At 30.1% G+C, this 15,411-nt stretch overlaps 2 protein-coding genes across 2 annotated transcripts; both read left to right on the forward strand.

The window, feature by feature from the left end:
• The first annotated feature begins 7,488 nt into the window (after positions 1–7,488).
• LOC114164542 (glycine-rich RNA-binding protein GRP1A-like) lies at positions 7,489–8,694 on the forward strand. The gene is made up of 2 exons (XM_028049253.1): positions 7,489–7,687; positions 7,969–8,694. The coding sequence occupies exons 1-2, from the start codon at positions 7,574–7,576 to the stop codon at positions 8,416–8,418; spliced, it is 564 nt and encodes a 187-aa protein (XP_027905054.1). The 5' UTR covers positions 7,489–7,573; the 3' UTR covers positions 8,419–8,694.
• A 3,311-nt stretch (positions 8,695–12,005) lies between these two features.
• On the forward strand, positions 12,006–14,134 carry LOC114164069 (3-ketoacyl-CoA synthase 4-like). The gene has a single exon (XM_028048552.1). The coding sequence runs from the start codon at positions 12,324–12,326 to the stop codon at positions 13,851–13,853; it is 1,530 nt and encodes a 509-aa protein (XP_027904353.1). The 5' UTR covers positions 12,006–12,323; the 3' UTR covers positions 13,854–14,134.
• Positions 14,135–15,411: the final 1,277 nt, after the last annotated feature.

Below are 15,411 nucleotides of genomic sequence, written 5' to 3' on the forward strand. Positions count from 1 at the left end.
GTAAATTCCTTTAACTAATATTAACGAAAAATATTATCAGGAAAAATGATAAAGTTTTTAATAAGTATTACAAATAAACTTTTAAACCATTTTTTTAAATAGCACTTTTCACGTTGAGTGAAAATTAATTTCATAAATATTGATAAAAAAAAATTATAGAAAAACGTCTCATTCGAGAAAAATAATCTTACTGGTATTAATATAGAAATTTCTGTCTAAAACCAATTAAAAAATAATTAGTATTACATACATAGAACATTAATTCTAATAATATCGATAAAAAAATAATTTTCATTAATATCAATGATAAATATAATTCACACAAATAAAAATAGTTCATTGATACGAACAAAAAACTGATTAACATAAATCCAACGCAATCCTATCCAAAATTTCAATATAAAAAATATCATATTCATAGTTTTACTTAAAGATAAAGTTTTATAATTGTTGACAACTAAATTATTCTCATCGATTTTTAGATTTTTAAGTTTCTATTTTAAATGATATATTTATTACAAGATATATTTAAAAATAAATAAATAATGTTTTAAATATGTCCCGTAATAATAATTATACAAATAAAAGGGGAAGATTTGAAGACCGACAACAATTCCTAAATAGAGTATGCGTTATGGATTAAAATTACTTTTGTGCGTCTATGGGGCCACTAAAACCGTCTTTTAAATTTATTATTAAACGCGTGAGTAGGTAGCACTCGTCGTCACACACATAATTTAGAGGGAAAATAACAAAAATTAAAAAAAAAAATTATACATTTTAATTTGTGAAAATTATATGAATTGTCTCTATAATTTTGTAATAAACGATTATTTACATAATTATATTATTTTATGATATTCTACTGTTTTATTTTTAATATTTTATTTTCAAATCAAACAAAAAATAATAATTGTAGAATCATGTTAGAAATAAAACACTTCTATTTATTATAAATTTGTGATATTTATTTTATTATAACTTTTTAAATTATTTATATTAAATAAAGTCACGGTAGACATCATTACAAAATATCTATATTTAACACACGAAAGAATTAATATACGTATATTAGGAACTATTGAATTCTAAATATAAAATATTATGACTAATAAAATGGTCATGTTAAAAATATAATACATTACGAGGCATATTAAAATTATAAAAGAATTATAATTCTAATTAAATAGGATCAACCAACCAAAATCAAACTAATTTAAACTTTATCAATTTAAACATTTCTACAAAATAAAAACAGTAATTTATAAATATAAGTTTAAGACTAGTTATCTTTACTTAATCAAGCAACTTAAGAGACTCAAACAATTATAAAAACACCAAAATATTTTTATCTCTACAAGATGCTCTGATGCTCTATACATATAGAAACATAATAAGAAGAACATTCAAAAGATATCGTTATAATCACTGAGACTCATACAGAAAATTAAAATCTCACATGCAAGCAAAAAAAGTCTCACATACAACAGAAAACATAAGAAGACTAACAAAAACGGTTCAAAGTTAACTTACATGAATATAGAAGTTGATCGGTCCAAATTAAAGAGTTTGTCACAAATCATTCTTATTATTTCAAATATTCAATTAGACGAAAAAAGAGTAAAATAAAATTAGAAAACTCTAAAAAAATGATGATTTATTAAAAGGTAATATATTTAAAAATAATAAGACTCGTTTATAATAATTATATTTATATTAAAATTTTTTAATATTAAAATAATTAAATTTTACGATTTTTAAATCATTATCATTTTTAAAACGTTATTCTCTAATATCTTACCATATACTACAGTATAACGTTGACACCTTACAATATGCTACACTGTAAGGTTGACAATTATTTGTTTTTAAAACATGTATGTTATCTACTTATTTTTGTTTACCACATTTGTATTTAAACATGTTAAAAATATTTTTATGATTTTGATACAATACGGTTTTTGAAGTAATTTTCTTTTCATTTCTTAACGTATGCACTACGTGCATTCTATCATTATCCGAAACTTTGGTAGATCTTACTAAATAATATACGTTTCACTGTTTTCACACGAAACTAGTTATATCAGTCCTCTCAAATTTAATGCTAATCATAGTTCTAATTTTCTCAATCAACAATTACACTCCATTTTTTTTATATGACATTAACATGAAAAACAAAAACGTCAAATATTCATGTATAAAGGGAAATGTACATTCAAAAGATTTGAAATTCTTAAAATGTTTAATCCAATGCTGTTGGTATTTCTTTTCAAGATGAAGCCCCGTCATCAAATCGTCACTGTGATTTTGGAAAAACAAAAACAGGACCAAGAATAGTTCAAAGGTTTAACGTTGTTTCTCGAAAATTAGACTGTGATCAATTAAATATTTAAATTGGACCAGAAAAAAAAAAGAAAAAAAAAACGTTTATTCCGTCATATGCAGATGCAATCACTGATTTTGTCACGTTTTACGGATCAACTTATATTTTTTTATGATTTAAAACCATTGCAACTCAATCATCACATTGAATGTTTACAATTCAAAGTTGAGTTCATTAAGTAATATTTTAATTCGTTTGTACAAGAAAAGTTGTTAAAAAAATGAAGAAAAAAAAAAGTAGGGCAATGTAAAACGGGAGATTTGGTTGAGAGTGATGGAAGTTGTAACATTTAACAGTGACATGCCGCCATTAATTGAACGTTGAAAGGTTTTTATTTTTGAATCTCATATCAGATAATAGGTTAGCAATGTGGCCAGCTAACTAATTATGAATGAATTTGTGGTCAAATAAGTTGCTTGTTGAAACAACTCTGTTCCAAACCCAATAACTTTGACTTTATTTATACACACACATGTTCAGTTATGCAGGTGTGAATTTAATAATCTTTAAATATACAACTAAGATCCCTTTTTTACTTTGATGTTTTCAACTAAATATTAAATTAATTCTTAATATCATCCCTACATTAGTTATATATTTTTATTTATTTTAATCATCTCTGGGTCTTATACTAACACATGGCCATATAAAAAATGTAAAAATAAAATTTATACTAAAATTCATTTTTATGTTTTCAATGTAATTAACTTATCTGTAAAAAATATTTATCTGGGCTCCAAATACCTTTTCATGCAAGAAAAAAAAAAGTGTATATATATTAGGTCACATGGTTTACATTGACACACGAGGCCCATGGTCATCACGAGTTATCATTCGCTGGGCCCAAATGTACTACTACAAAGTGACAATTCTTAAATGTACTTCTCTTTACGATTAAATGTACCTTCTTCTCACAATAATGCCCATTTCTGGAAATTAATATCTAGAAATTATTGTATATTGTAATATGTAATTCAAAGTAAAGTTTAGAGGGTGAAGATGCAATTTTGTTGCAGGAATTTCACTAACCGATATTCTATATGACAGATGAATAAGAACGTGTTGCTTCACAAACCAAAATTCAAACATTTTTAGTTTGAAATTTTAAATATAAACATGTTTTTTTCAAGTACATAAAATAAATTTGAAAATATTGATTGGTATGAATTATAAAACCACACATAATATGGAATGAAAAGTTAAAGGAAGGAGTTGACGTAGAAACCCGCTAATCTTGAGACTAAGACCCAACATTTACAAATGTTGGCCCAATAACCTGTTTGGTCCGTGGGCTTGAGCCCAAGAAAGTGTGTGTGTGTGTGTGTGTGTGTGTGTGTGTGTGTGTGTGTGTGTGTGTGTGTGTGTGTGTGTGTGTGTGTGTGTGTGTGTGTGTGTGTGTGTGTGTGTGTGTGTGTGTGTGTGTGTGTGTGTGTGTGTGTGTGTGTGTGTGTGAGAGAGAGAGAGAGAGAGAGAGAGAGAGAGAGAGAAATAACACAATAAAGTAAAGATGGATTAGAATTTGTAAAAAAGATTAGTACCATCTTAGTATGATATTCATTATATAAAATCTTAATTTATATGTTGTGTCTCTAATTGTGGTACTGTACGTTTAATGTTTTCTACTAACTCCTATTCTATTAAAAGAGTTTTATATAACTCACATTATTAATAATATTTTATTTAGTTGTTACACAAATTAATGTTTGTGTGTGTTAACCATTATTTTATAGATACTGACTAAAATTAATTAATAAATATTAAATTCTGTAAAATTTCATAATTAACTGTGATATCAAATAAATTATGATTTCAATAATTATTTATCAAATTTTGTTTTATTTAGAGGATAAGAATGTATTTCAACAATTATTAATCAAGTTTTACTTTATTTAAAGAATAAGAATGTCTGTAAATATTATACTTGTAATTGATAATTTATTTGAAACTTAATAAAAAGTTAAAAATAATAAAATTATTTTATATGTTTAACGATTTGTTATTTGATAGTTTGATATATTAGGTTACTTATTATTATTTTCATTTGTTGTTTTCTCTGTTAGTTTAAGATATTTTTTTACATTTAATTATTTTAATTTTTAACAACAATAAAGTGAAATTAATTATTATTATTATTTTTTTATTTTTGTGTGTATCAAATAAATTATTAGTTACAACTATAACATTTATAAACACTTTTATTATCTGACTAAAATAAATTTACATTAATGATTATCGAAATCAAAGTTGAATAACACTTATAAGTTTATATTATTTTATTTAGTAAAATTAATTATTTCATATTTTAATATAAATGTGATGGAATAACCGGTTGTATTTAAGAAAAATATTTATTTGTTAGTCACAGTGTCTTTAAGGTTGAGAATCTTTAATTTTTTTAAGTGTCAATAACATAACTCAATTAGAAAGTACTATAAAACGTATGTCTTGAAGTTATAATCCTTTTGCAAGAAAGATGCCCCAAAGTTATAATAACATAAATTAATGTACCAAGTTGAATAAAGAGAATTATAACCGAAGGAGGGTAATTATGAATTATTTGTAATCATCCAATTCATATTTATTTTAAATTCAATAATTTGATCTGATTTTTAATATAAATAGTTTGATTTTTTTAAAATTTAAATTTAAATATTTAGATCAATATTTAAATCCAGGTCCAAATATTTAGATAAAGATCAAAATTCATAATCCATTTTTTATAATAGAAAAATAAATTGAATTTTATAAATTTGTATCTTTAGGGTTGACATAATCAAATTTAACAAAATTTTGGTCTGAGTCAACTCGTTCGAATTTCAACATGAGATCGATTCAGTTGACTTTTAGTTGTGGCCGACTCGACCGAATTTTGGTAGGGGCTGACGTTGTCAAATTCGGCTTAGTTTTGACTAAGGTCAACTTGGCGAAATTTGAACGAATTTCGGTTGGGGTCGACTCAGCTAAATATATCTAAATTTCTATCAAGCCTCAACTTGATAAAATTTTAACACATACGACCAAATTTTGACTAGGAACGACTTGTTTGAATACGACCAAATTTGGTTTAGGGTTGATTCGGACAAATTTTTGTCAAATTAACTTGATTGGATTCGACCGGAACTGACTTAGCCTAATACGACCAAAACCAACTTGACCGAATATGACTAAATTTGAGACAAGGCTTACTCAACCAATTTTCGATTGTGATTTACTCGATCGAATTTCCAAAATTATTGAAATATGACCTTATCATAAAAAAAAACGTTATTCCAAGAAAAAAAAATAGTACAAAATATAAAAAAGTTCCAAATCTCCTTTTAAACTCTACCATACAAAAACTAATTCTTAATTATTATAATTCAATGGTAACATAGCATTTGGTTTAGTACAAAGCTGGTCCTTAAAATAACACTTTGATGATAACATGATCTCATAAAACTTAATAAGATGTAATTGGTTGACTTCTTATACACTTGGAGACTAAATCAAGACTTGAACAACTAACGTACTAACATGCTTGAGAATTGAGATTTCTTTGAACCTCAACAAAAAATAACATATGTTAGTCATGACTAAAATTAAGTTTGTAATGTATTTTAACCTCTTGTTTCAAGGTCATTTCATATGTAGACCAATATTGCATCCTCCAAAAATAATTAATACTTTCTAATAAGGGTTTGGATGTGAAATACTTTTTGTATTTTTGTGTTTCCTAATCATTTATTGAATTCTTCTAATTTTTGACATGATTTGTCTCTTTCTTATCAGAATATTATCAAATATATGCAAGGAAAATCTTTTATAATATAATTATTGGAATTGAAAGGCATACATGTAATTATAATAATGACAATAATGAATTCCACAATGTAAGTAAAGAAGCTCCGGTAATTGTAATTATGAATTTTATAACATAGGTAATAATAATTGAATGTTTGAAGTAATTAGTGATTTTCATCCCAATTTTATTTAAATATACTTATAAAAGAAGAACATATTTTTATAATAAACAGATTAATTACTAACTTCAAATATATTTACCGGAATATATTTGAAAATGATGTGTCCAGAAAACTAATAAAAAATCATTTCTATAAAATATAATGTGATTCGCGTTTTCATTATTTTCTTGTCTTATTTCAATAAGGTTTGCCTTCCTTGTATATCATATATAATACTATGATTTTTTAAAATCACTTTTATCTCATTATATTACAAATATTCTTATTATTTTATTTAATATAATAAATTAATTAAAATATTTTTTTATCAATTTAAGAGAAAATTTAAATCTTTTTGAAAAATGAATATGGTATAGATTTGTTAGATATAGTATAGTAACATTAGGAGACAGACTAAGTAAAGTAAAATAAGATACCCTTGACGTGTATAGGGTATTTCTTAGGCAGCCAGGGGCCTTACTGTAATTATACATATCAGATATTTTCTCTGAACCGCACTCAGATATTTAGGAAGCCGTCCAAATATCTGCCCTCCCTTTCAGTCCACTTTCAACTTCAATCATACTACAAACAATCCATTATTCTAAAATAATTACACCCTTTAATTAATTCATTAATTGATATCACTAGCTATTAATACAATATAATTAATTATAGTTATTGATTTGTAATCAAATTTATGGAGAGAGATGAAGTCACCCAACAAATTTTCCAAATTTGAGAGGACTAATCTCTAACTCGTCATCATGATCCTTAACCCGATTCCCATACTTTATAATAAATTATTTGTTTTGTTTTGTTTTATTTAAAATTAATTAATTAATTGTTTAGATGAATTAACATCCGTAACCAGGTAGACCTTCCCAAAATAAAATAAAAAATAAAAACCAATCAACTTGTGTGATCCGATTTAATATTTTCTTTAACAAGTATATTATTTAATATTATCGTATTAGTGAAGGAAAATTAATAAAGAAGCAAGTGGAGATTGGTTTTCTTAAAAAAAAAATAAAAATAAAATCAACGAGGATTGACCAGACCACTCTCGAGTTGAGAGTTGAGAGTACTCCTAAATTAATTAACCCTGGTTGAGCGATGCGTGGTGGAGGTTAACCCTAGTTAAGAGATTGGATGCTATATAAAAGGACAGGAGGGCGTAACATTGTTCTTCGTGCTAATCTCGTTGGCTCTTTCCGTTTCTGTCATTTAGGGTTTGTGAGTGTTGTCAATGGCTTCTGGAGAAGTTGAGTTCCGATGCTTCGTCGGTGGGCTTGCTTGGGCCACTGACAACGATGCTCTTGAGAAGGCCTTCTCACCGTATGGCCAGATCCTCGAATCGAAGGTCCGTTAGTCGCAGGGATCGGATCTGACACCATTCGGATTTGGATTCTCTTGATCCTTCTTGATCTGTGCTCTCTCATCTGTTTTGCGTTACTTGATCTATGATACTTGTGTTACTATAATGATTCTTTTATTACTCACACCAATCGGTACGTTCATCTTCATCTTTGATTCAAAGGCGAAGATCGATCGGTTTTAATCTGATTTTTTTTTTCTTCATTTTCCCTGAATTTCACGGTTCCGAACCCGATCTGACGTGATTCTATGTTTGTGTGTGTTCAGGTTATCAACGACCGCGAAACCGGAAGATCACGAGGGTTTGGATTTGTGACCTTCGCCACGGAGCAAGCGATGAGAGACGCTATCGATGGTATGAACGGCCAGAATCTCGACGGCCGTAGCATCACCGTCAACGAGGCTCAGTCCCGTGGAAGAGGTGGTGGCGGAGGTGGTGGTTATGGAAGCGGCGGTGGTGGAGGTTACGGTGGTGGTGGCGGTGGAGGGGGATATGGACGAGGTGGTGGAGGAGGTGGTTATGGTGGAGGCGGCCGCCGTGAAGGGGGTTATAACCGTAATGGTGGTGGTGGTGGAGGTTATGGTGGCGGCGGCGGCGGATACGGAGGTGGTGGTGGTGGTTATGGAGGTGGTAGTAGGGACCGCGGATATGGGGATGGTGGGTCTCGGTACTCGAGAGGAGGTGGTGCTTCCGATGGTGGAAGCTGGAGGAATTAGTGTTATTTTGATTTAGGGTTTAGTGGTTGAAAACACGGGAGGATGTTGTCTCTTCCTCCCTTTCATATATTGTGGTAATTTTAGGTTTGGAATATCTTTGTGGTTTGAGCACCTGTTATTGTTTCAGTGTTACTGTCCAGTGGTTATCGTTTTTGACCTCTAAATTAATCTGTGTAATAACAACAAAAAATGAATTGTCATTATTATGTCTAGGTTTATGTTTTATTGGATTACAAAATCGAGAAATAAATGAAAAAAAAAAACCTTTGAATTTAATTATCGACAATTTGAATTTTATTATATTAAACCGTTCAGACTAATTTAGGGAATAATAATGAATAAATATGTATTCTGTGATATGATTTAAATGGTGTCCATAAATAAAATTAAGTGTATAATTCATAGATGTTTAAATTTTTTTCCAATTGGTAGTTGAAATTTGTATTTGTAATAAGTGACATTGAATTCATATTTATAATTTAGGAGTATTTTAATTACATAGTCATAAAAGTAATAAAATGATGAGTACAGAAGAGGTAGAACATCTTTGTTAGATTCATCGTAATCTGAGTAATTACGTGATTCAGATGGAAGAGTACGGAATTTCACGATACCTTTCTATCTTATGAATCCTAATCTGTTCAATTTCGTTAACACATTTTTATGATATAGTTACAGCTGATTATCAAGTACAGAATTATTTTCTGAGGTATTATATTACTATTACTATATTAAGTATTTTTAATTATAAATACTATATGACTGCGTCAATTTAATATTTTATTATTAAAAATTAAAGTATTATACATATGCATAAAATTAATGATTACTAAAAAACTCATTTTGCTTCTTAATAATATTTAAAGTAAAACTAAAAAACATAAGAGCTGTTTTTCCTTTAAATGCTATAGCGATATTTTTTTTCCTTTAAATATATTTAATTAAAAATATGAAATAAACGATAAATCAATTTTTCTCTTAATTTATTTTAAGAATATTGTAATTCACGAATATTAAAATCTGTCCAAGTTATTTTAACTTTAAATATATATTTTTTTAAATTGTAATATAAATTACAATAAAGTTGTTATTTTGTAATTAATTTAACATTTTAAAGATGTTAATTATAAAATTATTTATTAATATTACTGTTTTTTGTTTTTTTAGATATTCTTTTTATATATAATGTATGATATATGTGGAAATTAATGGATGTAGAAAATTTTTAAATATTTTTTGAATAAATTAATTACAAATATTATATTAGAATTTTTTTATTTATTTTGATAACGTAATTGATTTTATTTTAAAATAAAATTTCATTTAAAAAATGAAAATTTAAAATGCAAATTAACAAAATTCTAGTAGTGAAATTTAAATCATATTTAATAATTTAATTTGGTGATTTTTTTTTCGAAATAATTTTAAATTTTATTATTTTAATTATTTGAAATATTTTTTAAAATTTAATTTTTTTAAATTTTCTTATTCAAATAACTCATTTTATCTCAAAGAACTTTAAATTCACCAATGTCCAATCCAAACTTATACAACTTAAAATATAAGAATTTTAAGAAGAATAAGTTTAAAATTATGGTGTATGAGGAGAATTATGAAATGTTAAAAATGAGTAATTTTTCAAATTTTTATATTGTTATATATTTACATATTTTATCATACCATCAATACAAAATATACTTGAACTTGATTACTACCTTTTCACATAAAATTATCTTAGCCATGGATACACCCATGTAAAACATTTCTCAAATGTCTCAAATGATAAAATAAGATGTCTATAACACAGGAGTTATTACGTTCAGAGATCAAATAAGAAGTTTTTTCTTCTCATTTTTTTCTTCTCACGACGTATTCAGATAGTGAGTTACATACATAGTTGTAGGTTTAAAAAAAAAACATTCTTAGCATTATTTATTTCTCTTTATGGTTCTAACATTTAATTCATTACATTTCTTTATGCAATTATAGGTTTTCATTTGCAATTTTGTTTTGTATTTTTAGCATTTGCATCTTCAGCTATTTATTTCAGTGTCCACTTCCAACCACAAAAATGACGCCACCATCACCACCACTACAATTGAAGGGAGCAGAGAGTGATTTTTTTATTTTATTAAACTCAAAAAGCAACACATCTAAATTTAATTAAAACCGTAAAGTTTAATCACTCTATTTTTTTAACAAGTGACAGTATGTTGGAAGTCTCATATCGACTAGAGATATGGTCAATTTATAATATATAAGTAGGTGCAATCCAAATCTCATAAGTCGATTTTGTGGAGTTGAGTTAGACTTTAAATCCACTTCTAACATTTTGATGTTTACAAGTGTTCTTTTTCAAATAACTACTTTATTTTTTTTAAAGACTCAAAGAAATATCTATTTAGTTATATTTAAATATAAAATAATGCAAGTGTATTAAGTATATCAAAATATAATATACGATTTTCTTTTTTTATATTAACTTTGAATTATATCAAGAATAAGAAAGAGTTGAAAAAATAAAGTTTTTTTTTTCTCATACTTCAGACCATATTAATGAGTCTTTAGAGAAGACACTAATGAGAAAATAAAATACCTATAAGACAAGAGTTAAACTCGTAAAAAATAAAAAAATATACAATCTAAAATTTTAAAATGATAGATTTATGATTCTTGTATCTTATATGATTTTTAATTTTTTTTTATTTCTATTCCATTATTGATAAATATTTTTCAAAATTAATTGGTAAGACTATTTTAAAATATAGGTATCGAACCAATAAATTTAGTAAAAATTGTAATATATAATAAAAGAAGTTGAAATGAACACTTTTCTAATTCATAAAAAAATAAAGAATTATTTTTAAATAAATGAAAGCTTATTTTATTTATTTTTTAAATCTAATCAAAATATTTTCGAAGTATCGTAAAGGTTTAGGTAACCAAAGAAAGAAAGGGAGGCTAAGGACCTTAAAAATACTACAATAATAATACTTAATGTATTTACCGGCAATCTCTACCTAAATTTAATATTATGCAGTTCCATGTTTTATCAGATCTCTTATATTGGCGTTATAAATATTTTTTCTTTTTCAGAAACCCCCTTCCCCTCAATTTCATTTTTTAGCAAAAACATTATAACTAAAACAAGTAAAAAATATAAATATTTTAAATATTCCATATTTAATCTTCAAAACACTTGTCGTGGGAAACAACTTCTAAACTTTAATTATTTTTAACTTGGAATCTGAATGTTGGACAGTAAAAAAGCAAACTCATTGTGATTATGAATTTCAACGAAAAATACTATGAACATAAGCTATACCAAAGGAGCCTATACCACAAGTCGTAAATTAAAATCAACTCACAACAAGTTAGTTAATTTTAACTTATAAGAAATATTTCATAGATAAATTTATGCAGGCGTAAAATTGAACGAGAACAGATGAATTTTAATTTATAAAAAAAAAATCATTTTTGTGGTTGTGAATATTCTCACACACAAGTTTGTCTGTAAAGTATGTTACTTGGGTAGGTCTCAAATTGTAAATAAAAAGCACTTTTTTTGAACGTGATTAAAAAAATCTGGACAGATGGTGTGGTTGTGGAGGAAGAAATGTTGAGGGAGAAAGCGATGAAAAAGACAGAAACAGAAACACCTAATTAATCCGAAAACAGAGTTGCAGACAGAAAGTCAAGAAGAGAGAGATAGAGAGAGAGAGTGAAGAGGACGAAGGTGAAAGGAGTGAGATTGAAGCCATCGCTCGCCGCTTTGACCTTCACTACATATATATCATTCTCCTTTCACTTCCTTCTCCCATTCAATTTCTCGCTCTCTCTGTTTCTCTCTGTTCTGTTCTCGTCTCATATTAGGAACCAGATTTCAGATCAGATCAGATCCCATTATGAGTTCCGACACGAACACGAACACGGACACGACGGCGACAACCTCGAAGGAGTCGAAAACAAGGTTACCGGATTTTTCGCAGAGCGTGAAGCTGAAGTATGTGAAACTGGGGTACCATTATCTGATGTCACACCTGGTGACTCTGTGTCTGCTCCCTCTCATGTCCGTAATCCTCATACAAGCTTCTCAGATGGAGGCGCAGGAGATTCAGGAGCTCTGGGCCCACCTCCAGTACAACCTCCTCAGCGTCATCGCTATATCCGCCATCCTCGCCTTGGGATCCACCCTCTACATCATGACCCGACCCACATCCATCTACCTCCTCGACTTCTCCTGCTACCGTCCCCCCCACCACCTCACCGTCCACTTCCAAAAGTTCATCCACCACTCCACCCTCACCGGCGACTTCCTCCCCTCCTCCATCGATTTCCAGCGCAAGATTCTCCTCCGCTCCGGCCTCGGCGAGGAAACCTACCTCCCCGAGGCCATGCACTCCATCCCCCCCCGCCCCTCCATGGCCGCCGCCAGGGAAGAGGCCGAGCAGGTCATGTTCGGCGCCCTCGACAACCTCTTCGCCAACACCCGCGTCAAGCCCAAGGACATCGGAATCCTCGTCGTCAATTGCAGCCTCTTCAACCCCACCCCCTCCCTCTCCGCCATGATCGTCAACAGGTACAAGCTCCGTGGCAATGTCAAAAGCTTCAACCTTGGCGGCATGGGCTGCAGCGCCGGCGTCATCGCCATCGATCTCGCCAAAGACATGCTCCAGGTTCACCGCAACACTTACGCCGTCGTCGTCAGCACCGAGAACATCACTCAGAATTGGTACTTCGGGAACAACAAGGCCATGTTGATACCCAATTGCCTCTTCCGCGTCGGTGGGGCCGCCATTCTCCTCTCCAACAAAAGCTCCGACAGGAGGCGAGCCAAATACAAGCTCCTGCACGTGGTGAGGACTCACAAAGGGGCGGATGACAAGGCCTTTCGGTGCGTGTACCAGGAACAAGACGATGCCGGAAAAACCGGCGTGTCTTTGTCGAAGGATCTCATGGCTATTGCCGGTGGGGCTCTCAAGACTAACATAACCACTCTGGGTCCCCTTGTTTTGCCTATAAGCGAGCAACTTCTTTTCTTTCTCACACTTGTCGTGAAAAAGCTTTTCAACGCGAAGATGAAGCCTTACATCCCTGATTTCAAGCTCGCGTTTGACCATTTCTGCATTCACGCCGGTGGAAGGGCCGTTATTGATGAGCTGGAGAAGAATCTGCAGCTTCTGCCTCTGCACGTGGAGGCTTCCAGGATGACGCTGCACAGGTTCGGGAACACCTCGTCGAGTTCGATTTGGTACGAGTTGGCTTACACGGAGGCGAAGGGGAGGATGAGAAAGGGGAACAGAGTGTGGCAGATTGCGTTCGGGAGTGGCTTTAAGTGTAACAGTGCGGTGTGGGAAGCTCTCAGACACGTCAATCCCTCACCCAAATCTCCATGGGAAGATTGCATTCATAAGTACCCTGTTCAGATTGCATAGTCACTCTGTTGCAGCTTTATTCATCACAAAAATTCTGGGTTTTCATTTTAGATTCTCCTCTTTTCAAACTCCATTGAGTCATCATCGATTATTCTGTTTTCATTGTTCCTTGAGTTGAGCTTTCACATTACTGTATTCTGATGATCATTACATAATTTTTTTTTTTAAATCTTCAGATCAGTGTTAACGTCGTTTTGTGTGCATTTTTGTTGCTGGTTCGAACGATGTTGTAGGTAGGCAACTGGTGCAAGTGTTTGGATTTAGTCAGAAATTTGTTGGAACTGTGCTGCCCCTATAGATTAGGTTTTTTTTTTTTTTTTTTTTTTGTTGTGCATTAAATTGTGGAATTGCGAAGAACGAGTCTTCAAAAAGAGTGCACTGTACCTACCGATTAAGCATAGGAAAAACGAGGATGGCAGAAAGAACGTAACCTAATACCTTCAAAAAAATGCTTCCTTTGTAAAACAGAAAAATGGCACATGGCGCGTCTTTTGTTACATTTTAGGTATAAATATGATTTCGTGTACATCAAACATTACTCTTCGCTAGTTGCTATATATAGATTAGAAATTTTTTCAGAATTTTATTGTCTGACGCAAAAAATAAATGAAATTTAGTCAGCAAATAGATGTGCAGAACTTTGGTAAGCTAAGGCTAAAATTAATTTTTTTAATGATAAAAATAGTCTTAAAATTTGAATCGGTACAAGTGGTGGTGTAAAAAAATATATTTTCCGAATAAGATTGAAAATTGAGTGGGGTGGGGGCAAATAAAAGATTGCATTGGGTGTAGAAACAATGTTAGCTATTATTTCTGCTCATTTTCTGTTCTGACACATGAAGTGTTTTTTGGCAATGCATGTTTTTCTTTGAATAAAATATTCTTCTTTTTCCCTTAAAATAATAATATTCTTCTTTGCCCATCTAACTTTCAATTGTTTAATTTCAACCTTGTTAGGGAGAGGGAGACACCTCTCCTTTCTCTTGGTGTCTATAAATTTTGAAGAGCATCTTCTCTCTACTCGCAACTTCTTCTGTAAAAGTCAAAAGTTACTTACTAAATGAAAAAATAAAAAAGTGGTAAATGCAAAAAAGTTAGATTTGAAAGTAAAAAGACTAAATTTTGTTTAATATTTTGGATGATGCAGGTTGTTCTGGTTAGCAGTAAAGTGACGAAAAGAGAAGCCTCTAGAATAGTTACGTTCATGTCTCTGAGATATTAATAATGTTTGTGTTCCTTTTAGGGTACATGTAGAATTAATCAACTTTTAATCTTAACCATGAAAGTAATGGATAATTTGGTGAGGGAAGATACAATGATTAGCATCTAATTCCATGGTAGGAGTATAATTAGTTTTAAAAGACATGGACGTGGCTATTTGTGTAAGCAATAAGTTTTACGATGCATATTGATTATTCAACCATCACCATGGTGTCAATATTATTATTATATGGCCTCATTATTAGTGATTCAATATATTAGAAATTAAGGATATCAGTTTAAATTTTACATCGGTTAGAACTAAGAAAATAGAGCATTATATAAGAATAAAGATCCA

The sequence above is a fragment of the Vigna unguiculata genome, chromosome 9 (assembly GCF_004118075.2).
Source record: "Vigna unguiculata cultivar IT97K-499-35 chromosome 9, ASM411807v1, whole genome shotgun sequence".
NCBI lineage: Eukaryota > Viridiplantae > Streptophyta > Magnoliopsida > Fabales > Fabaceae > Vigna > Vigna unguiculata.

Bases quoted from the DNA above. Each gene is read 5' to 3' on its own strand.
- LOC114164069 (XM_028048552.1), top strand. From the start codon at position 12,324: ATGAGTTCCGACACGAACACGAACACGGACACGACGGCGACAACCTCG.
- LOC114164542 (XM_028049253.1), top strand. From the start codon at position 7,574: ATGGCTTCTGGAGAAGTTGAGTTCCGATGCTTCGTCGGTGGGCTTGCT. The intron at 7,688-7,968 runs GTCCGTTAGTCG...GTGTGTGTTCAG, and splicing joins GCCAGATCCTCGAATCGAAG to GTTATCAACGACCGCGAAAC.